The following is a 19,886-nucleotide window of genomic DNA, read 5'->3' as shown; positions in this document are numbered from 1 at the left end:
GAGATATGACAACGTATTGATGTATGCAAAAAGTGAGTTTGAAACAATGACAGAGAAGGTATACAGTGCATTACAAAAACGTCCGTCCATCCAGGTGACTATGAATATCAGTACACGACAAAACTCTACATACATATATGAAGGCAACTAGGGGAATACTACAATTTAAGATATAGTGGGAAGGCGGGATACAAACAATTTAGGATAACGATAACAGTTACAGAGCAAAACAAAACAAGGGAACGGACTGGCGGGATCTCACATGCGGACTGGCTCGGTGACTCAGTTGGGAGTCATCGTCCTCCATGTAGAGTCGACTCACCTGCGTCATGCGAGGTTCATCTCCGGGCACCTCGATCTTGATAGAGGGCAGCTAACGTCTGGCGAGCTGCTTCCTCTTTTACACCGCCTTGGCTGGAGCCCATGCTCCTACCATATTCAACCCCTCGTACTAGAATAGGTGTCAGATCGATGTGCATGACCCGGGTATGCCGCTGCGACTTACTGTATGCGATCGCTGTCCAAACAGGCTGGTGTTGTGGGCCAGATTGGTACACATCCCAAGTTAATATCTTGGAACCTCCGTTGCTCTGGAGGTAGTTGTTAAGCTGCATGCGCCAGTCTGAATAAAAGTCGACATTAGTCGCAGCGGCATTGATAACATTGGTAGAACGTACGGTAGGATTCGCCCATGGTCGATAAATGCGGTGAAGATGCGTTAGGAGTCTTGTTGGGAAGGCACGGAAAGCTCTGAGAGAATGGAAGGGAATAGAATGAGAGATTGGGGACACTTCCTGGAGTATTTAAATTAAGAGAGAGCGCGTCCTAGGATACTCAGTGTTCGTGTTCATGAGTCAACGGGTGCACAGCACAATAATCGGAAATACGCTGAATCAGCGGCACCGGGGGACAAGGTGAGATCCTGTCAGACCACTCGGCCAACCGCCAAGTATCCCTGGGGTGGGTACCTGCGCAGAAGCAGCCATCCTTACCTCAAAACGTGAAAATTCCGTGACTGTTCCTATCAAAGGATCAGAGCATCATAGAAGAGCGTAGTCGGGAGATCACTATTCGTGGCTGCCCTCCCGCATACTACGTCTCAGTTGAAACGGACGAGTGACAGGCGCAGTCGCTGCGTGTGGTCCAACTAGAGCTGCTCAACCTCTAGCAAGTGGGGAAAACCTATGTGCCCCTCTGGTCGCAATACCTCTCCTCCATACCAAGTGAACGCATGAGCCGAGTATAGCACTTTCTGTCCGAGAACGGCGGTGGCATTGGATCAAAAGACAAGTCATAGCGAACCGGAGACGCTGACTCGAAGAACCAAACGTGTCCATAAGAGGCATTTTCGCGACCACGTGACCGCGTCGAGTCACTGGATGCCGCGGCGCGCTCACGCCGGGCTGCGATGCTCGTCCGCAATCGCCATCGGGCTCGCACCCAGCAATTGACTTACGGCCCAGACATTCGGGACGTCTTATCACACCGCGTCCGCAAGCTCCGTCGGCTGTGCGGTTATACCCCGCCGCCCACAGGACGACATACTAGGACGAGACTGGAGGAGAGGCGCTGCCGCTGCTCATGTAAGAGTGCGTCTTCGACTTCGTGCATGCGTTTCCATGGAGATATCGTTTTTGCACGTGCAACATGCTTGCATGTCATTTATCTTATTGTTTGAGTGTCGATGCTGCTCAAGTCCCAACATTGTTCTGTCGGCCGACCAGCAGGTCGACGTTGATCCCAGGCAGATAACCCGCCAAGCGAATACAAACATGGGACCTCGCAGCTCGGAGGGCCGGAGTGGCTCGTCATGACGTTCCGTTCCGTGCTCTCCCTATCATGAATGCAGCCGCAGGGATCTGACGATACATATCCAATTCCTGCCTATGGATAGCCACAGACACAAGGATCTGTACTCGCGATGCACGTCAGTGATCCGTCCGGACAGTGTCCAGCAGGAGTCATTGCTGTCGACTGAGCCGACGGGTCCGCCAGCGCAGTCAGTCTGCCGCATGACAAGTCTGTGACGTACTGCCTCATCCTCGACCTATACAGTAAGTACGCCACACATACTCAGCAGCGCCTGCAAGAGCATACTAGGGTTCAAACTGGCACACGTCGTTGAGGGGCGCGACGACGGCTGTATTCGAATACACACCTAGCATAGAGGCCGGCGAGCAAGGACGACCCACGGAATGAAGGCCACTGTCACAGCCCCGCACTTCGACAACCGAGTCCACCAGCCTGTACAGCTCAGAATTCATCGACCTTCACTTCCCCCACTTCCTCTACGCATCCGTCCAATTCCCTGATATTTTTCTTCGCCACATCTTCTATTCCAGTCCCCACGTCCTCTACGCGTTCGTCCAGTTCCCTGACGTTTCGCTTCACCACATCCTCTATTCTTCTCCCCACTTCCTCTACGCGTTCGTCCAATTCCCTGACGTTTCGCTTCACCACATCCTCGTTCTCCTTCATACTAGCCTCCAGATTGGACACCGCACGCTCCAGCTCTTCCAGCGCAGCCCGTGTCTTGCGTTGTTCCTCTTCCAGACCTTCAAGCGTGCCCTGGAACGACGCGGCCGACGTATGCAAGGCACTGAGAGTCCGTAGGCGCGTGAGAATGTGTGGTATATGCGGAAGGATGGGAGCGAGACGCGTGAGAATGGGGGCGAGCTGCTCATGCACCGCAGGAGGCACGGTCGGTGCCGTCCCAGAGGAAGCAGCAGATGTAGAATGTGGGGACGCGGGACCGGGGTGTGGGTGTGCGGACTGCCGACGCTGCGATCCATGTTGGTGGGCACTGGAATTGGAGACGCGGTCGAGATCTGATAGGAGCAGCTTCAGGCGGCGGGAGATGGAGTCGACATGGCGTGGCTGCGTAAGCAGGGTAAGTTGTGCATTCAGACGCGTCAACATAGGTAGTAGGGGCGGTGGAAGCGGGGAAAGCTGTGCGCCATGTCAATGACTTTGATGTGCATTCCAAGTCAATAGCAACATACCTCATCCAAAGCAGTGCTGGAAGACCCAACTACCTTCTCCAACTCTCCTACGCGTCTGTCCATCTCAGCAATGTCCTTGACGTCCGGAGGTTTTCCGACTGTCGCCGACTCAAGACTATTACCAGCCACCGCCTTCGCTACTGCCTCGGCGCGTTCCTCTTGATCGTTCGTGCCGTCCATGACAGACGTATCCTCTCCTAGTACAACGCTGACAAGCTTTCCTCTCCCCTCCTTCACTTTGCTTATCTTCTCCAGACGACGTTTCACGTCCACCATGCCGCGAATAAGCTCGCCTAGGTCGCGCCCATCTTCTCTCTCTTTTTGCAAAAGCGGATTCGATGGATCCTCTAATTCTGTTTCCAAAGAAGATAATTCGGCTTGCAGGCGTCGCAGACGCTGTGATAGAGGCATCGCAGGTGTAGCGGCGGGAGACGGTGATGTGTCTGATGTCGGGGAAGGGGGGTAGACGTATTGTATTCGAGGACGGTGGTGTTCTAGCCACGCATCCGTCATGGGTTAAGACGATGATAAGTCTCACCGATTAGATACTCAGAGACCTCGAAGACACCGTAGATTCACATACTTTTCTCAGCTTTCCTGAACTTTTTGCTCGCCTCTTCTACGCTGAGATTGGTAACATCTAGCTCTTCTCTACCAGAAGGCTCGCCATTCCTCCCTCGGCCCTGAGATCTGGAAGTGACACCTATCTCCTCGTCACTTGAATCGCCTTTCTGAGGCACACGGAGTAGAACATTAAAGCATCAGCATGAGGGGCGATTGACGAACGTACGTTGTCATTTGCAGATGGAAAAATATCATCAGTTTCGTAGACATCTGGAGCTGTATCCTATGAGAATGCTTAGTGGGAGCTCATACAAAACGAAGACGGAACAGCGAATTCACAATGTCGGGCAAGCTGGCATACTTGTTCGCGCTCATTGTGTTGTTGCGGCAGGATGGCAGATGCGGCAGTCGAGTGTCGCACAAACACGTGGGGGAGATCACGATCACATGCGACAGAAGGAAGCAAAAAAACGCGTCACCTGTGCGATTCGAACACACGCGGGCAAAGCCCAACCGCTGGCAGCTACAAGTAGCAGGCGATCCCGTTAACCACTCCGGCAAAGTGACATACCAGACGCGCGAATCTATTCAACTATCAACAGAATTATACTTGTCGAGCTAACTTCTAGAGGCCGCCACAGGGTCACGCCCCTTCCAATATATTCCAACATCCAGTAGTTTGACTGTAAAACTCATCACAAGCATCTCATACTAGCTCTCAGCGGGTAGAAGCACCACCCAGACAAGACACCACCCTTCTAAAATAAGGCTCCAAAAAATTTCGCAGTGGCCTCGGGCTGGTCCCAATGAGGCTGCAATCACGAAAATTGAGATCCAGACGCTCCTTTAAGGGGATAAATGCAACGGAACGTACGAAATGATTTGCTCCTTCGATTCTCCTCACATTGACCGCACGCCCCTGCGTGGGACGTGGCTCAGCCAGTACTTTATGGATATACCATACGGTATGGATCACTTCTCCCGGGGACATGTCGAGCCAGACATACTCGACGCGCAGATGGGGCCAGATCGTCTTGTCGAACAGGGCACGGCGTGTATTGTCATCGTAGATAGTCCGGTCAACACGTATCATGAGCACCTGCGACTTCTCATAAACAGAGTAGTCGGCGCACTCGGCCAATTGTGCGTCAGTCATACGGTTGAGTGTAGGGACATGGTGCGGAGGGGGGTCGAGGATAGGATGTCCTACCATGCCAGCATCAAGCTGTGCCTCATCGGCATCAGCGATAGATGATAGGAATGAAGGCGAGTGAGCGTAATATCCTGACACAAAGAGAGAGAATGTGTGTCCCAGATCTTTTGTAGATTTTGTGCGATCGATCATCTGAGGTCTGAACCTCAGCATATCGGGCCCTCCGAGGGCGAAATACGGGGGATCTGTAATATTTGCAAATAAACATTAATGAGCCAACGCATTCACACTCAATAAAGGGGCCACTGACCGTATATGATGAGCGTTCTCATGTACCGACCAAGCAAGCCTTGCACATCTAACGGAAGAGTATCCGCATTTGCAAGCATGGAAATCGTTGTACAGTTCCCAATGGACCATCCAAGCACCGCTACACCCCCGGAGACAGGGTCGCCACCAGACGAGAAAGTGATAGATGGTATGCCTTCATGTTCGATATACCACGCAATGAAAGAAGCGATCTCCAAACCTCGGGCTCGAATTTCGGCTCTCTGAGTTTCCTTCCCGCCGGTTCTCAGCGCGTCGAGTTCGGCTGCGGACAGAGGTGTGGTGCGGGGATAGTCCCGGAGATTCAAAGCTACGAAGCGCAGGTTGTGATCCGCTGCGTGCTTGAACATGGGCCGGTATATCGCTATATGTGAGCAAAAGGATGAGAAAATAATCGTATTAGACAGATTCGAACCTCACGGCTATGAAAGACGCCGCCGTGTATCAACACAAGGGTAACATAGGAATCCGATGCGGCGGGCGCCCCGCTGTCTTCATAGAAGAACTGTACGCCATCACTGCCTACTGGTGCAAAAGGCATGATGTTGATGAGAAGGAATTTGAAGGCGTTTTAGTCGTCTGAATGCAGAGCGATGGTAGGCACTGGGTATTACGACTGCAAAAGTGGGCTCTATAAGCTAGTAATCTCGGGCGTCTTTAGAAGCTTCGCCCCATCAGAGCCTACTATTTCAGAACTACAGCGCGTATTCCATAAATTTAGCACGAATAGATATAGAAAATCATCCTAACCTCGAGTCGTATACTCCCGTCATTGTCAGCCAACGCGGCGCATATTGAAGGATATTGCTCTGCTAGCGTCGCTACCACTTTGGGTACTCTCTGCGCGTACAGCCATCAGGCTCCGAAGGGAAGCTGACGCTCAGAAAGCTTGTTCACAATCACGCTGAGTCAAAAGCGTGTATATCGGAGACGATGGATGACTCCAGATCCCATACATACAGCAAGATCTTCTGTGCGTGCCGATATCGGTGAAAACGCTGCTTCGACTATTGAGACTAGTTGTACACACAACGGCCCAGCTCGTCTCAATGGGGCTACCAGCGGAGAGACTTATTAGGCAGAACAATGAAGCAAAGAAGTACACGGACACTTACGAAGTAATATGCCCCTTACATGATTTATAAGGCAGCTGATCTTGCTTCGACCGGCTATGATTGTTCAGTGGCACACCTTGCGAAGCTGCAGCTCCAAGCCTGACACGGTGCATTAATGTGAATAGTATCCACACAAACGCGGGCGGTGGTGATTAGGTGGAGGTGCGAATCGACCAGACACTGGGCCTCAGGTATATCATCAGTTGCCAAACCAGCAAAACGTCAAAGTCTGAAATCACCTGATCTCAACCTTGATTCCATCTGGATTCTGGGAATTAAATCTCTGAGCTTCGGAAGAACATTAGGCTCGCAAGGTAATGGGTCCCGGTAACTTCAAGGTAAGGTGTTGAAGTCTATCATCAGCCGGAGGATTTTCATGTAATCTTGCCTGAAGCAGGCATCATTCTCAAGCTCATCTAGAGAACGGTTCATCACAAGATATACCATTGATGCTGGCACGCCGGCGCCGTCCCAGCGAATCGCGTACAACAACAGGGAGGCAGTAAGCACATTGACATCGTTTTTACATGCACTGTTTCACAGATCCACTGTCCACAGCAGATCAGATAGTTTCGCATATTTGTCAGTCCACGTTTCGAGGGTGGGTTGCATACACGAGGTAGTTCAGACATAGCGGTCAAGTAGTGGGTGCCAAAGAGCCTAGAGACAGGTGTCTGGGCGACTTTCTCACTTACTGCTTATGGAAGATCGGCAATAAGCGTCCCTGCGAGCCACCGTCACGGTGTCGCTGACTATATGCTTCTTCCGGCCTTCGTGTACTACGCTCGAGTATCGAGCTGCGTTCGTAGATGTAGTACATACATGAGTCTGCGCCACATCCACATTCATTCAATTTCGGACCATCTCGTGTCGTGACTACGGACACAAAAGACGAGGTGAACTAGACAGGCTGTCCCTCGAATGCCAGAGCAATACCATCAAATGCAGGCTTGCGCACAAAGTCCTGTTTGCACGCTGTATTAGCAATTACTTTCCATGCTCAGCTGAACCCGCTCACCGCATCCCAAGGCGTAGCGGCTCCCCATCCGGGGAATGAGGAAGGAATCCAAGAGTACTAAACACGTCTTGAGTACATATGCAATAACGTACAGAAATCCAGGATGCAAACCTTGTCGGTCCAGTCCCATACCGTTACACCGACGCATTGGGGGACGGCTAGGCAAGCACTGACCACTGTATAGAAGTCGCTCTTTTGTTGTTCGAGGAGCTCGGGTGTCTCAGGGAGCTCCATGCGGATGTCGAGTTCGGTAATGGCGAATTCGATTCCAAGGGCGGCGAAGTTCTGCATGTTCTCTACGAGCGTGGTTGGCACTTCACCGACGATGAAGTGGGACTCCAGGCCGACACCGTCGATTGGGACATCGTTGGCCTGAAGCTCCTTGATTAAGTTCTGCATCGCAGTTGATTTGTTGCCTATGGAAGCCTGAAACGTCAACACCCCCGCATGGCAGAAGGTGATCGCCAAACATACCGACGTATTCGATGTTATAATCATTGATGTATAGTTTGACTGTCGGATCGGCTGCTCGCGCTGTGCGGAGAGCAATCTCGATATAGCTTGTTCCTAAGGTATCATAGAAGACGTCCTCGCGCATCGTCCCGTCGTCGTTCAACGGTTCTGGGGGGGTCGCAGTATCAACGACCATTAATAACAAGAAAAAGGCGCCAATTGCTTACCATTGATAACATCCCATACATCTTGATTGAACAAATAGCATTAGTACAACGCCCAGGCTGCTAAGATGTGTCGCAACGTACAACTACGAATAGATTCCGATCAGCAATAGCGAACGCATTGTGAAGAATGTAATCTTACGGCTGCCCCTCATAGTGTGATACCTCAGTGTAGACATGTTGCTCTATCACTGCTGTTAACTCGTCCGCGGTGTAGTTGTTTGCGGTGACCCAGCTGGGCAGCTGTGAATACCACACCAAGTTGTGTCCTGAATACGAAATTGAATGGTCACAGGATACTCTAGGGGCGGCAGCTTTTTTGCCATACCTCGAAGGATCATGCCGTTTGACCGGGCTAACTCCGCAATCACATCGCCGGCTTCGAAGGTGAATACACCAGGCTCGGGTTCAATGGCATCCTGATCGGAACCAATTACAGAAGGCCATACTCAGCATACCAATTTGAAACGTAAAGACACGGGAAGGATACCCATTTCATGCTGTTAGCGGGGGTAATCTGGCCGAAGTGCAGGTAGTTCTCCAGGATTCCCGTGTAGGTTGTGTCGTTGAGCTCTGGGTTGTCAGTGGCAGTACCAAAATAAAGCTTTCCGGTATTTCTAGCGAGATAGTTCAACCCCGGGACGACAGCTGTCGCAGTGGGCAAGGCAGCAGTCGTTGCTGAAGCGGTTTGTGGCAAGGCCGTCACAGTACGCAAAGAGACGGACGTCGCAAGGACTGCAAGCAACGGGAAGAACGCCATGGTCAAAGGGGGATATTTGTTGCTAGTGGCGACACCAGCGATGTCACTCGAGACTGGTCTCCTTATATCTGTCAACACGAGTTCCGAGGAAGCGCACAACTGAGGGGCAGCGAATTTGCTTCCGGTAGGTTATGAGAACCGGAGCTATTTCTGCAAGCCCCGATCTGTAAGCATGATCAGAAGGTATACTTTGAGCATTCCTGCAATAACATGGCCTCACATACCTCGGTGAATTCTTATGAAGTACGTGACCTAGGAGTGTGATGATTTCGACCAGCGGCTGCGGGCCGGGATGAGGTTCTTCCGAAGTAAGGTGGTTGAACGCCAGTAACAGCCGTCCTCGACTCATTCCAGAACATATCAGAACAGAGAGAATCTCAGGCACTTGCCTAGTTTTAGAGTGGAAGATCAGACGGTCGTAAGAAAGTCATGGCCATACCATCAAGCCGACAACCCTTTTGCGAGGACTCAGCGACGCACATCAGAGCCAACCCTGAGGAGTATTCTCGGCTTCTCGGATTCGACTGACCGGATGCCAAGCCAATGTCACAAGTGCTGTGAATCAGATGTGGAATAAGGAGGGGGAGTCTGGCCCTCGGCGTTCGTAAGTTAGGAACATGCTGAGTCCTAAAAGCGAGATCTGTGCACCTCCGACTTGGGCGCGAGGTCGCATTCTATTCCGTTCGTGAATGTCGCCGTGCAGCTAATTAAGGGAAATCAAAGTACAAGGCAAACAACCGGTGAGTGGATGTTTCCAACGTTGAATCAGATCGTCCGAGATGATGTGAAAGCAGCTGCATTGTGGTAAAGTGCCCACTCAAAACGACCCTAGAAGTACAAGCCACAATCGCTACTTCAAGACAACGTATGCTATCAAACCTACTGATCACGGGCGCATTAGTGCAAGTTAGATGCTTTGACCCTCGAGGGCGATAGCAATGCCGTCGAACGCAGGTTTGCGCTGGTAGTTCTGTTCACACGCCATCAATGATCTCTGCGTGCACTGAGCATTTTGAGGCACGTACGTCATCCCACGGCGTAGCAGCTCCATATCCAGGGAACGTGGAGGGAATCCAGGAGTACTAGAATAAGTATTTCAGGATGGAATCAATGTGATCTTGTGTGTGAAAGGGACTCACCTTGTCAGTCCAGTCCCAAACAGTAACACCCACGCATTGAGAAACGGACAGGCAAGCATTCACGACGGTATAAAAGTCGGTCTTCTGTTGTTCAAGAAGCTCCGCTGTCTCCGGGAGCTCCATACGAATGTCGAGCTCGGTGATGGCAAACTCTATCCCAAGGTCGGCAAATGCCTGCATGTTCTCTACGAGCGTCGTCGGGACTTCGCCGACGATGAAGTGGGACTCTAAGCCCACACCATCAATGGGAACATCGGCGGCTTGGAGCGACTTGATCAAATTCTGCATTGCAGTCGACTTCTCGCCTACGGAGGACACAAAATTTGTGACGCTGCAACGGTAGATATTATGGACATGCCACGTACCCACATACTCAATATTGTAGTCATTGATATACAGCTTGGCGTTCGGGTCAGCTGCACGAGCGGCCGTCAGAGCAATCTCGATGTAGCTCGTTCCCAATGTATTGTAGAAGACGTCCTCGCGCATTGTACCATTATCATTCAGGGGTTCTACAACGAACAACGCATGGGTAAGGGAATTTACGACCACAAACGTCCACCTACCGTTGATGACGTCCCACGCGTCTATCGAGGGAAAATCGATGTGAATCAGTGCTCAGCATCGGTGAAGCAAAATGAAGGGCGGATCTCACGACGTACATCTGTGGAAGACAATACATCAGTAATGTATCACACACGTATAAGGATTTGTCCATACGGTTGACCCTTGTAGTGCGCAACTTCGGTAGTGACATGCGTTTGAATGACTTCGGTTAAGCCGGTGGCGTTGTAATTATTGTCGGTAACCCAGCTGGGAAGCTGCTCGTACCATACCAGGTTGTGCCCTAGTAGAATTAGAAGGTCGGACTGATCTTCTCTCAGAATGAAGAACCCAACCTCTGAGCATCATGCCATTTGACGAAGCAAGCTCCGCTATAACATCACCGTCTGTGAACGTAAACACGCCTGGCTCGGGCTCGATGGCATCCTATTGGAACAATACAAAATGAGGGGCAATAGTAAGGCGAAAGCCATATTTGTAACCATACCCATTTCATGCTGTTTCCTGGTGTAATCTGACCAAACATTTCGTAGTTTTCCAAAATGGAAGTGTAGGTGGTATCGGTGAGTTCCGGATTGTCAGTGGCAGTTCCGAAATATTTCTTCCCAGCGTTCCTCGCAAGATAATTCAATCCCTCAACAACAGCCGTAGAGGTTGGTAGAGCCGATGTCGTTGAAGTCTGCGCGGTGACGCCATGGAAAAAGACAGATAATGCAACAATCGAGAGTAGAGATAAGAACGCCATTGTGAGGTGGGGGCGAATGTGCCAGTAACCACACTAGTCGGCTGTCAGCCTGTCCTCTCTTATACCTACAGAAATGTGTGGAGATGGCCACCTAGAATGCTCACGCATGTGACAGTCGCGATATGTATCTGGAAGCTGTAAACGAATGGGGGCTATGTTCATTCCATACACGCCGATGGGCACCCCTGATGGGAGAGCATATCATAAGGCCAGTAGCGAGGCGCGAGATTGACACCGAAACATCGTGTAAGTGCACATTCCATAAGACAGACGACATACGCAGAACAGTTACTTCAACCACAAGGTCCAGGTAGCGCCTAGAGTTCTTCCGAGTCAGATCCTTAGCGTCAGGCAACATTTCCTCAAGAAGAGGCGGGAACGATCCGCAAGGACAGCATTCTAGAAGAGGGGCCTATACCAAGAAATGGAAGATAGGATGGCGAGACATGTGGACATTGGACCGACTCCGTACGTACCATGAAGGTCAAGAGACCTGCGTCCAACAATCCTATTCCATAATGCAGCAGATGATTCAGCAATATGTGGGCTGGCCAGTAATGAGGAGTATCTTCGGCTACTAGGACCGCAAATGGGCCAAACGCCAAGCCGCAGACACGAGCAGACAATGACTTCTGACTCCTATTGATTCCTGAGGAACAAGGGGAATTTGAATTTGCTGGCTCCGAGCGCGCGAATTACGGTTCGAGGAGCACAATGGGCGAGATGTACGAAGTATCAAAGACGAATATCCATTTCATATGGTAATTCTCATGAACATGAGAGACCTAGTGGACGAGTTAATAAAGCCCATTTGCGACAACAGAAATCTGATCGCGCACGTTGACAGTAGGTATATAAATGCACAAGAACCATAAAGTGGTTATAGTCTCACATAGTATTGCGCAGAACTTGCAACCCTCTAGGACGTAATGCTGAAGAGACCTTGAAGTGTCACTATGGTCGCGACGCAGTTCGTGGGTGGCGCCACGCGGTTGTTTGTGCGTGTTGTTCAGCACCTTTGGCGCCGACTGCTTTCGGCAATGAACGTATCCGCTACCCGGTTCGTTCCAAGTACCCATGATGGAATCGTATAGGTGAGCTTTTCACATACCCAGGCTCTAAGACATATTTCTAGATTCAGAATAGTCTACATTGCTACATAGGGCGGCTGACTCACATCCCATAGTTTCGTTCTCCTGGAACCCCAATTTGTGGAAGAAACTGAGAACACGGATATTCCTCGTAGATGCGTCCGCATAGAGCCCCCTGTTCCTCCGTTTCTTCTACGTAAAATTAACAAGCAATCCCCCGTGTTCTTTGGGCGCCATATTCGTCCGATCAACAGGTACCGCTCAGCCCCTCGATCTTCCTCAAATTTTCTTTCCTCTCCGACACTAGCGAATGCAACAATGCTCTCAAAAGAAGCCATCTCAAGACATAGGGCCCAGGTCGAGATAGCATAAAAAAAGGGACAAGTGCTTACGCACCCTGGCCAATTCGTACTCGGCTTTTGTACAAAATAGGGCGTCTGAAAGTGCGATGTCTAGAGAGGGGTGTGGTTTGCTCATTATCTTTTAGAGACCATGCGAAGGATTGGGATCTCGATGGCAAATGTGGGAACTGAAGGCTCAATACTTCGCCACTTATGCCAGTCCCTGCTTGCTGGGCAGCGCACCAGCTGCCTCCATCGACCTGGTCGTCTTATGATGGCGATGTGTGTTCGATCCTATCATGCGTGCTAGTCACCCGTACATCCTGGTTTTATGTGCTGAATAACCTTGTAGGCTGCTGTCAAGCACTGGCTACCTCGTATTTCTCGAAGTACTGCATGTACCTTGCCCACCTTCCACCGTCCCACGTCTGAATCGCCATCCACTCTGGTCCATCCGGTCCTAGCACCTGCCTTACCCATATTAACCAGCTTGCAACGCTAGTATCGGCGTGGCTTATGATGTTTCCCATGAAGAATAGCTTGTCGTTTCCGTCCATAGAAAACCATCCTGCCATTATGGTGAATCTCTCCTGCAACTGTTTCCACTGCATCTCTCGAACAGTTCCATCTGGCGAAAGCTCTTCCAATCGCTTTCCAAAACCTGCCTCCCGGGTCCTTCGGAAGTATGCCTCGCTGGGTGGATTTAGCTGAGCGGCGGTTGGACACAACATAATTTCCAGCATCTTCGACTGGATTAAGTGGAGAAATGCTTCTTGAAAGGCTGCATGAAACACATCTGTTTCTGCAGGAATGAGTCTAGGAGTGTCGGGATATGTTTTATCAAGGTATCGTGCAATCAGGGCAGACTCTGCTATGCCCCTGCCGGTGGACGGATCGTAGATCGCAGGAAGTGTGTAGTTAGGAGACCCGTCTGCACGAGTGCTAGTTGGATCGGCGCCAATGTCTTTGCATGCTTGCGCAATGTCGGGATACTCGACCCACTTCACCGTGAAAGGAAGGCCTTTGTAGTTCAAAGCAAATCTGTGCGATTATGTCAGGCATTATCCTGTTACGGAGATTAGTTCGAGTTACCTCGTCTTCCATGTGTTGGGTGACCAGACATGACCTTCGACGACGCAGGGGATATCCAGAAGGACGATCGCGTTGGAGGACATTGTGTTGGTCAGATGGAGCTCTCTCTACATGTAGATTGTCTCTCATGAGTTCTATTATCTACCAAGTCTTGGTCAGCTGTTTGAGAGTTTCGTCCACAAGACCCGGACCGGTCAATTGAATTCGATTTCGAACCTTCACTCCGCAAATACATGTGCATACGTGCTCGATAATCTAATCGTCGGCATAATGTTTGACACGGTTCCGTGTATGAGCAGTAATATTAGAACGGGGACAACTCGATCATTGGTGGAAGAGAGCATAAAGAGTACATGTACATGATACATCTCAAATGGTTCCGCCCTCAAAACCAATCGCAATGCCGTCGAAGGCAGGTTTCCGGACGTAGTCCTGGGGTGCATGTAAAATTGAGCTGCTACATCAGAACTTAAGGTCAAGTAGGAACATACCGAGCTCCAGGGACATGCTGCGCCGTAGCCAGGGAAACTCGATGGAATCCATGAGAACTGTAGTAATGGCTCAACATCAGAATCTTCAGGTTTATGGTGCAGAACGCCTACTTTGTCTGTCCAGTCCCATACAGTCACCCCCACACACTGCGGGACGGACATGCACGCGTGTATGACTGTGTTGAAATCAGTTTTCTGCTGCTCCAGTAACTCCGGTGTCTCTGGAAGTTCCATTCGAATATCGAGTTCAGTGATGGCGAATTCGAGCCCGAGAGCTGCGTATGCCTGCATGTTTTCCACGAGTGTTGTAGGCACCTCGCCAACAATGAAATGGCTTTCGAAGCCAACACCATCGATGGGCACATCATCAGCTTGCAATTGTTTTATCAGGTTCTGGAGTGCCGTGGACTTGACACCTATGTAATCGGTAAGGGGTCAATTTAACTGACGTGCAAACGATCAGCGTCGATGTGACCGAGTACTTACCAACTCCTTCAATGTTGTAATCATTGATGTAGAGCTTTGCGTTGGGATCTGCTGCCCTCGCCGCCCTGAGAGCAATCGGAATATAGCTCTCGCCCAACGTATCATAGAAAACATCCTGGCGGAATGTGCCATTATCGTTCAATGGCTCTATGCGGTAGTGACATGTCAGTATATTCGCAGAGCAGGTGTATGAATATCTACCGTTAATGATATCCCAGCTATCTGTACGTATGGTATGGGCGATTAGCATTCCGAGTCATATCTCCATTTGTGTAGAGGATGAACTTACACCTATTGGAAGAAAAGTGAGTATCACGAAACAGCATAAGGCTAGTACAAGGACCTACACATGACCTCTGTAGTGGCCAACAAGGGTACCACAATGATTGGCTACAATGTATGCCAGCTCGGAGGCGTTGTAGTTGTTCGCAGTCACCCAAGCTGGTAGTTCATCATACCAAACACAGTTATGTCCTATACGAGACATCAATGATTAGGATAGCAAAAACTGGACGTCGAACCGACCTCGAAGGATCATCCCATTTCTGAAGGCCAAATCGGCAATGGCGTTAGCGGCGGTGAAATTGAAGACCCCAGGTTCGGGTTCAGTAGCATACTACATAAACATAAGCATGGGCCGTCAGCATCCTGTCATCTCTCAAATAGATGAAAATCACCCATTTCATACTGTTCTCGGGGGTGATTTGCCCGAAATGTAAGTAGTTGTTCAAGATGTGCTGGTATCGAGTCTCGTTAAACTCGCTGTTGTCAGTAGCAGTCCCAAAGTATAGCTTTCCGGCCTCCCGCGCAAGATAGTTGAGTCCAGGCACAACCGCGGTCGCAGTTGGGAGAGCAGTGTTCGTCACTGAAGCGGTCTGTGGCACTGCACACACTCCATGAATGGAGACGACGGCAGTGAGGATAGCGAGAGTTAAAAGCATGGCCCTAACTTATCGATAAAAGACCAATGCGCAGCCGCTTGGTGAGGACTCGAGCCATTATATACTGTACAAACATTCGACCATCCTGCTTTGGAGACGCAGTCCAAGAATAGACCTTTGATCATGAGGATATGTTTAGACCTCTGATTCTTGAGTTTGGCTTCGGTCCCGTAAAGGATGAGCCATGCATGTGGTCAATAGCACAACTTGGGTGTGTTGGTACATGCACTCCAGGCTGCGTGACCTGTAGAGCAGAAAGTCTGACCCAAACGCGCACTAAAAATACATCCTTCGCATGGAGGTTTTTCGGAGACAAAATCTTGTGACCTTCAAACGAAAATTCTAATTCTGAACAAGGCATAATTAGCGCGAGAAACATTCAATGCAGATGCGGACTCCCCCACACTGCCCACTCTCACCGATTACCTTCGTCTTTATTGAGTATGATGTATACGTCTATCGAAAGATGCAGGGTGAATAGTACCCAGTATAGCAGACAGCGAGAGGTGCGTGCTGCATTCTTGTGTGCTGCGCTATGCATGGCTATTGTACTGTATGGGCAAATTCCTCGGAGTACCTATCGGCACTTCGACAACTTCTTGTGCATCGGCAGGCACGTAGACAAGCGAGTGTCCGAGCGATTTCCAAGAAAATCCACTGAGAACAGCGGTGAGATCAGGTGGTCTCTACGCTCGGCATGATGTCAGACACGTATATTCGCGGTTCATACAGGAGACTGGAAACTGCACTACATGAGTCTCGTCCTGATTTAGGTGTGCCGATTCCCATTCTAGCTCTCTGAAATGCAGGACTGTCACTTACTCGGTGAAAACAGGGGAAAGAAACAGGAACTACTCACGAGATAGTGGGCCACACATCTCTCAATCAAGTTGGTCATCGTCAAAGATAGCGGTCTTCGGTACCCCATCCTCACGTACGACACCTCTATACATCCCCTCGCAATTGAGCGGCATTGCAACTGCTCCAAAGCTTCAGTGGTCACGTTTGCTTTTTACCGGAGGACTTTGAACTCACTATTTCCCTGTCGATCCACAGCGATGATGCCGCCAATCCCTCCATCTCGACGCAATTCTTCTATACAATACCTAGCTGCTTGATCCAGCGGCTCATGAAGGTATCTCATACGACGTCCGATAGTGGAGGCCGTCGCGAGCCTGATATAGTACTGGATTGAGGTATATAGAGAAGGACAACTGTGAAGAGAAGAGCGCTCACATCGCCATCGCCCGTACCACTCACTCCGACAGCGACCTTAGAGTCCTTACCTCTCACCTTCCTCCACGAACGCCTGACCCAGCCGTTGACTTTCCATTCTTCCGCCCAAAAGCCGGCTCCCATTTGCGGGGTATCGCCAACACGGCCAACAAGCTTATTCGTCCGTCCACCGGTTGATGTGCATGCCGCAATGCACCCACGCACGTCCAAAGCCACCGCACCAACAGTTCCTGTTGGAAGCTGGTCTAAGAGATCCTGCGGGATTTGGCTCTTGTCATCGCTATGCTCGAACGGCGGTAATGGTTCCTCGGGAAGTCCAAGACCCCTACGGTGTTCTCGCCAGCGCGTCTCCGTCCAAAAGTAGCTCTCGTCTACCATCTGCACACCGAGGGCTTCACCAAGTGTCTCAGCAGCGGTCCCAGAGAACATAGTGTGTGGGGCCGTTTCGGGAGATAAGTACAACGCTCGAGCTAGCTGGGAGGGGTTGCGCGCGTGGGTGATCAGCGTAATTCCTACACCACGCCGAGTGGGTGGAATGGATGGATGAGTAGAAGGCGGAACGGAGCACATGATAGACGTCTCCAATTCGTTCTGAAGCAGTTGATATGTTGGGATAAACCGAACAGTAAAACAAGTTGAATACCTTTCCAGCGACGTTGAAAACCGCGCCCTTACCCGAGTTGAACAGCGGGCAATCTGAAAGACACGAGTCGTCTAGGCTCGCACTCGAGTAAGAAAATACACTCGTACCTTCCATGGACGTCACCGCTGCAACGACAGCATCCATTGCCTCGCCTTCCGCACTCAAAACCTCATAGCCGGCGAGAAGTGCCTTGGAGAGCGCTGCCTTATATTGCGCACGGATTTCTGGCGTAGAGCGGTTTCGGTCCATGGTACCAGCGCCGCCATGAATCACTAAGGTATATTTTGACTTGCCATGAGTCAAAGGTTTGGCCGGGAGCAATGCTTTCTTTTCGTCCATGCAGAGAAACTTAAATGTGCGCAGCTGGACGGGCGAAGTCAAAGAGATTCAAGGACGATAGTACAGTTATGAATGGTGAAGGCCAGAGATAAGAAACGGGCATCTCCCACCGAAATTCCATCTATCCCACGGATCACTGAGAATGGATTCAGAGTCTATCGTGGCAGGCACGCACGGAGCTTCGAGCTTCGAGCATTAAGCTCCAAGCGTATGATTCGATCCGGAACCACCGTAGAGATACACGGTCGTACGGATACGCGGCTGGACCGACCCTCGTTCGCGCGAACGCTCGGCACCAAAGATAGGAGAGTTCATAGGGAAACAGATTGGCCGTCGTCGTCGGTTTTATTGTCATTGTCCTCATCGTCGGCATTCACGATATGGAGTGGGTAATAACGATTTATCTTTCAAAAGCCCCAACTCCAACTTACATTTTAATCTAATCTGACATGTGCACATCTCTTCCGGCTCACAGTGTCTTCGCCCTGACTGTACTGGATGACCTTGAGACGGCTGGCTATTCTATGTCTTATTCCTGAATCTTGCTACCTGATTGATTCGAACCCCCCACATGCCTGTCCCGATCGGGTTTTTTTATCGCTGCTCGTTTGACGACCGCTCAGGCTGCTTTGGTCCAACAGAAGAGGCCGGGGTGGTCGGATAAGAAGACTTGCATGGGATCCTTCACGCTGGAGGAAGCTATCATCATGTATGTGTTTTAGGTATTCCTGTAGTCTGCATCCTGAATTATGTCCGAGAGAGAAGAAGAGCTTCGCACTTGGTTTGCGGGTTACGCACCGATCGCTCGGACAGCAGTTAGTCACGCGAGCACACCGAAGATCTTTCAGCTCAGTGTTTCCGGCCTGGAGGAGATAAAGAGTTTTCGAGTACTCGAACACGGCAGAGTTCTCCGCGAAGTATCCGTCTTCTACCCAGATTCAACCTACATCGTCTAGAATGCTACTTGTCGCATATCCACGCCTCACCTGACGCCTATTCTTATTGACAAGTTCAAAGTAAATAACCGTGTGGAGCGCGCAAGATACTATTATGCTTTCGTGAGATTCAAGCTATTAGGGTATATTGCCGGTTCCCTCTTCAAGGGAGTAGTGATTCAATTTTTGCCCTTGGATGGATCATGGCTCTTGTGGGAGTAGTGGCTGAAGATGCAAGGAAATATTGACATTGAGAGGCTGATTCTGCCGTGTTGGCCCCGCCACCCACCGCGCGAGTCACGGACGTCGATACAACCTCGTTTCAATGTTCGATTCGCAGTGAACACCTACCTATGCTCACTCTGGTAAAATCATATCGCGCGTTGACAGCAGGCGATCTCGTCGATGGCCACTTTTTTGCCGGACTCTCCAACGTCCATACCACCGCGTACCACCACTTAGCCAAAACTAGATCCCTGACGTTAGAGAGGGTTACGGGCTATTGAAGGTCGTCTATACATGGGAGTGAGAGGGCGAAGACTCGGGGGAGTGTAATTGTTGGATATCGAGGTTGTTATCTAAGGGGTGCCTAGGGATCTGTGGAAGACTATGTTTTGTACCTCTTCGTCGCGAGACTATCATCTTACACTCCATCCATATGTAGTGTCGTCGTTGCATGTACATGCGCACCCTTCTAGACACAAAGTGAGAAAATGCATGCTATTCTGCAAGATAATGGATGGTAGAACAACTTCCACGCGGTTATTAGAGAAAATGAAAATCACTCCGGCACCTGCGCTCTCTGACTGTCCTCCTGGGCTCTCGTGTTAGCCTCCATGTTGCCGAAATACCGTGGGCTAGATATAAATGAGTCAAATTGTACTCCGATCCAGCAGTCCAGACGACGCACTATGGTTGCCACTGGGGATCCGCGTCTTGTTCCAAAACAGATTTGAGAGCGCTGATTCTATCCGGAGTCCCCATAACAGCATAGCGTGAACGAGTGTTGGATGCAACAGCGAAGACGACACTAGCAATCGGCCCTGACGAAGGGCCACTGCTGAGCAAGCGGAATAATACCTCGCCTTTGGCTAGTCGAGACACTTGTCGCGAGATGTCATCAATCGCGGAGCCCACCATGTTCACCTCCAATGGTGGATCACGTCGACATTGTTGGTGTTTCGCATCGCTCCGGACACCCATTTACTTAAACCTTGTTTTCTACGT

The 19,886-nt window shown here is 50.4% G+C and overlaps 9 protein-coding genes across 9 annotated transcripts; all 9 read right to left on the bottom strand.

Moving 5' to 3' along the window:
- Positions 1 to 338: 338 nt before the first annotated feature.
- On the bottom strand, positions 339 to 693 carry FIBRA_02730 (uncharacterized protein; the record flags this gene model as incomplete). Its single annotated transcript, XM_012324584.1, has 3 exons — positions 339 to 451; positions 506 to 622; positions 678 to 693. 3 exons carry the CDS (start codon positions 691 to 693, stop codon positions 339 to 341), a joined length of 246 nt encoding a protein of 81 aa, XP_012179974.1.
- Positions 694 to 2,253: 1,560 nt separating this feature from the next.
- Positions 2,254 to 3,941, bottom strand: FIBRA_02729 (uncharacterized protein; the record flags this gene model as incomplete). Its single annotated transcript, XM_012324583.1, has 5 exons — positions 2,254 to 2,949; positions 3,003 to 3,496; positions 3,586 to 3,733; positions 3,793 to 3,849; positions 3,906 to 3,941. The coding sequence occupies 5 exons, from the start codon at positions 3,939 to 3,941 to the stop codon at positions 2,254 to 2,256; spliced, it is 1,431 nt and encodes a 476-aa protein (XP_012179973.1).
- A 383-nt stretch (positions 3,942 to 4,324) lies between these two features.
- On the bottom strand, positions 4,325 to 5,587 carry FIBRA_02728 (uncharacterized protein; the record flags this gene model as incomplete). Its single annotated transcript, XM_012324582.1, has 5 exons — positions 4,325 to 4,378; positions 4,441 to 4,485; positions 4,543 to 4,964; positions 5,030 to 5,410; positions 5,467 to 5,587. The coding sequence occupies 5 exons, from the start codon at positions 5,585 to 5,587 to the stop codon at positions 4,325 to 4,327; spliced, it is 1,023 nt and encodes a 340-aa protein (XP_012179972.1).
- A 1,475-nt stretch (positions 5,588 to 7,062) lies between these two features.
- FIBRA_02727 (uncharacterized protein) lies at positions 7,063 to 8,616 on the bottom strand (the record flags this gene model as incomplete). The annotated part of the gene is made up of 7 exons (XM_012324581.1): positions 7,063 to 7,125; positions 7,180 to 7,236; positions 7,291 to 7,595; positions 7,654 to 7,800; positions 7,860 to 7,880; positions 8,185 to 8,275; positions 8,347 to 8,616. 7 exons carry the CDS (start codon positions 8,614 to 8,616, stop codon positions 7,063 to 7,065), a joined length of 954 nt encoding a protein of 317 aa, XP_012179971.1.
- Positions 8,617 to 9,523: 907 nt separating this feature from the next.
- FIBRA_02726 (uncharacterized protein) lies at positions 9,524 to 11,064 on the bottom strand (the record flags this gene model as incomplete). Its single annotated transcript, XM_012324580.1, has 9 exons — positions 9,524 to 9,586; positions 9,642 to 9,698; positions 9,756 to 10,060; positions 10,121 to 10,267; positions 10,322 to 10,342; positions 10,411 to 10,419; positions 10,456 to 10,602; positions 10,655 to 10,745; positions 10,807 to 11,064. The coding sequence occupies 9 exons, from the start codon at positions 11,062 to 11,064 to the stop codon at positions 9,524 to 9,526; spliced, it is 1,098 nt and encodes a 365-aa protein (XP_012179970.1).
- Positions 11,065 to 12,855: 1,791 nt separating this feature from the next.
- Positions 12,856 to 13,671, bottom strand: FIBRA_02725 (uncharacterized protein; the record flags this gene model as incomplete). Its single annotated transcript, XM_012324579.1, has 2 exons — positions 12,856 to 13,537; positions 13,589 to 13,671. 2 exons carry the CDS (start codon positions 13,669 to 13,671, stop codon positions 12,856 to 12,858), a joined length of 765 nt encoding a protein of 254 aa, XP_012179969.1.
- A 286-nt stretch (positions 13,672 to 13,957) lies between these two features.
- Positions 13,958 to 15,506, bottom strand: FIBRA_02724 (uncharacterized protein; the record flags this gene model as incomplete). The annotated part of the gene is made up of 9 exons (XM_012324578.1): positions 13,958 to 14,020; positions 14,080 to 14,136; positions 14,191 to 14,495; positions 14,566 to 14,712; positions 14,767 to 14,783; positions 14,851 to 14,856; positions 14,913 to 15,039; positions 15,091 to 15,181; positions 15,243 to 15,506. The coding sequence occupies 9 exons, from the start codon at positions 15,504 to 15,506 to the stop codon at positions 13,958 to 13,960; spliced, it is 1,077 nt and encodes a 358-aa protein (XP_012179968.1).
- Positions 15,507 to 16,387: 881 nt separating this feature from the next.
- Positions 16,388 to 17,724, bottom strand: FIBRA_02723 (uncharacterized protein; the record flags this gene model as incomplete). The annotated part of the gene is made up of 5 exons (XM_012324577.1): positions 16,388 to 16,485; positions 16,542 to 16,692; positions 16,743 to 17,333; positions 17,386 to 17,438; positions 17,493 to 17,724. The coding sequence occupies 5 exons, from the start codon at positions 17,722 to 17,724 to the stop codon at positions 16,388 to 16,390; spliced, it is 1,125 nt and encodes a 374-aa protein (XP_012179967.1).
- Positions 17,725 to 19,440: 1,716 nt separating this feature from the next.
- FIBRA_02722 (uncharacterized protein) lies at positions 19,441 to 19,862 on the bottom strand (the record flags this gene model as incomplete). The annotated part of the gene is made up of 2 exons (XM_012324576.1): positions 19,441 to 19,516; positions 19,570 to 19,862. 2 exons carry the CDS (start codon positions 19,860 to 19,862, stop codon positions 19,441 to 19,443), a joined length of 369 nt encoding a protein of 122 aa, XP_012179966.1.
- Positions 19,863 to 19,886: the final 24 nt, after the last annotated feature.

Source organism: Fibroporia radiculosa (genome assembly GCF_000313525.1).
Source record: "Fibroporia radiculosa TFFH 294 genomic supercontigs, scaffold1405, whole genome shotgun sequence".
In the NCBI taxonomy this organism is placed as follows: Eukaryota; Fungi; Basidiomycota; class Agaricomycetes; order Polyporales; family Fibroporiaceae; genus Fibroporia; species Fibroporia radiculosa.
The sequence above is the reverse complement of the archived record's forward strand: the minus strand, read 5'-3'. Positions and strand labels throughout refer to the sequence as shown.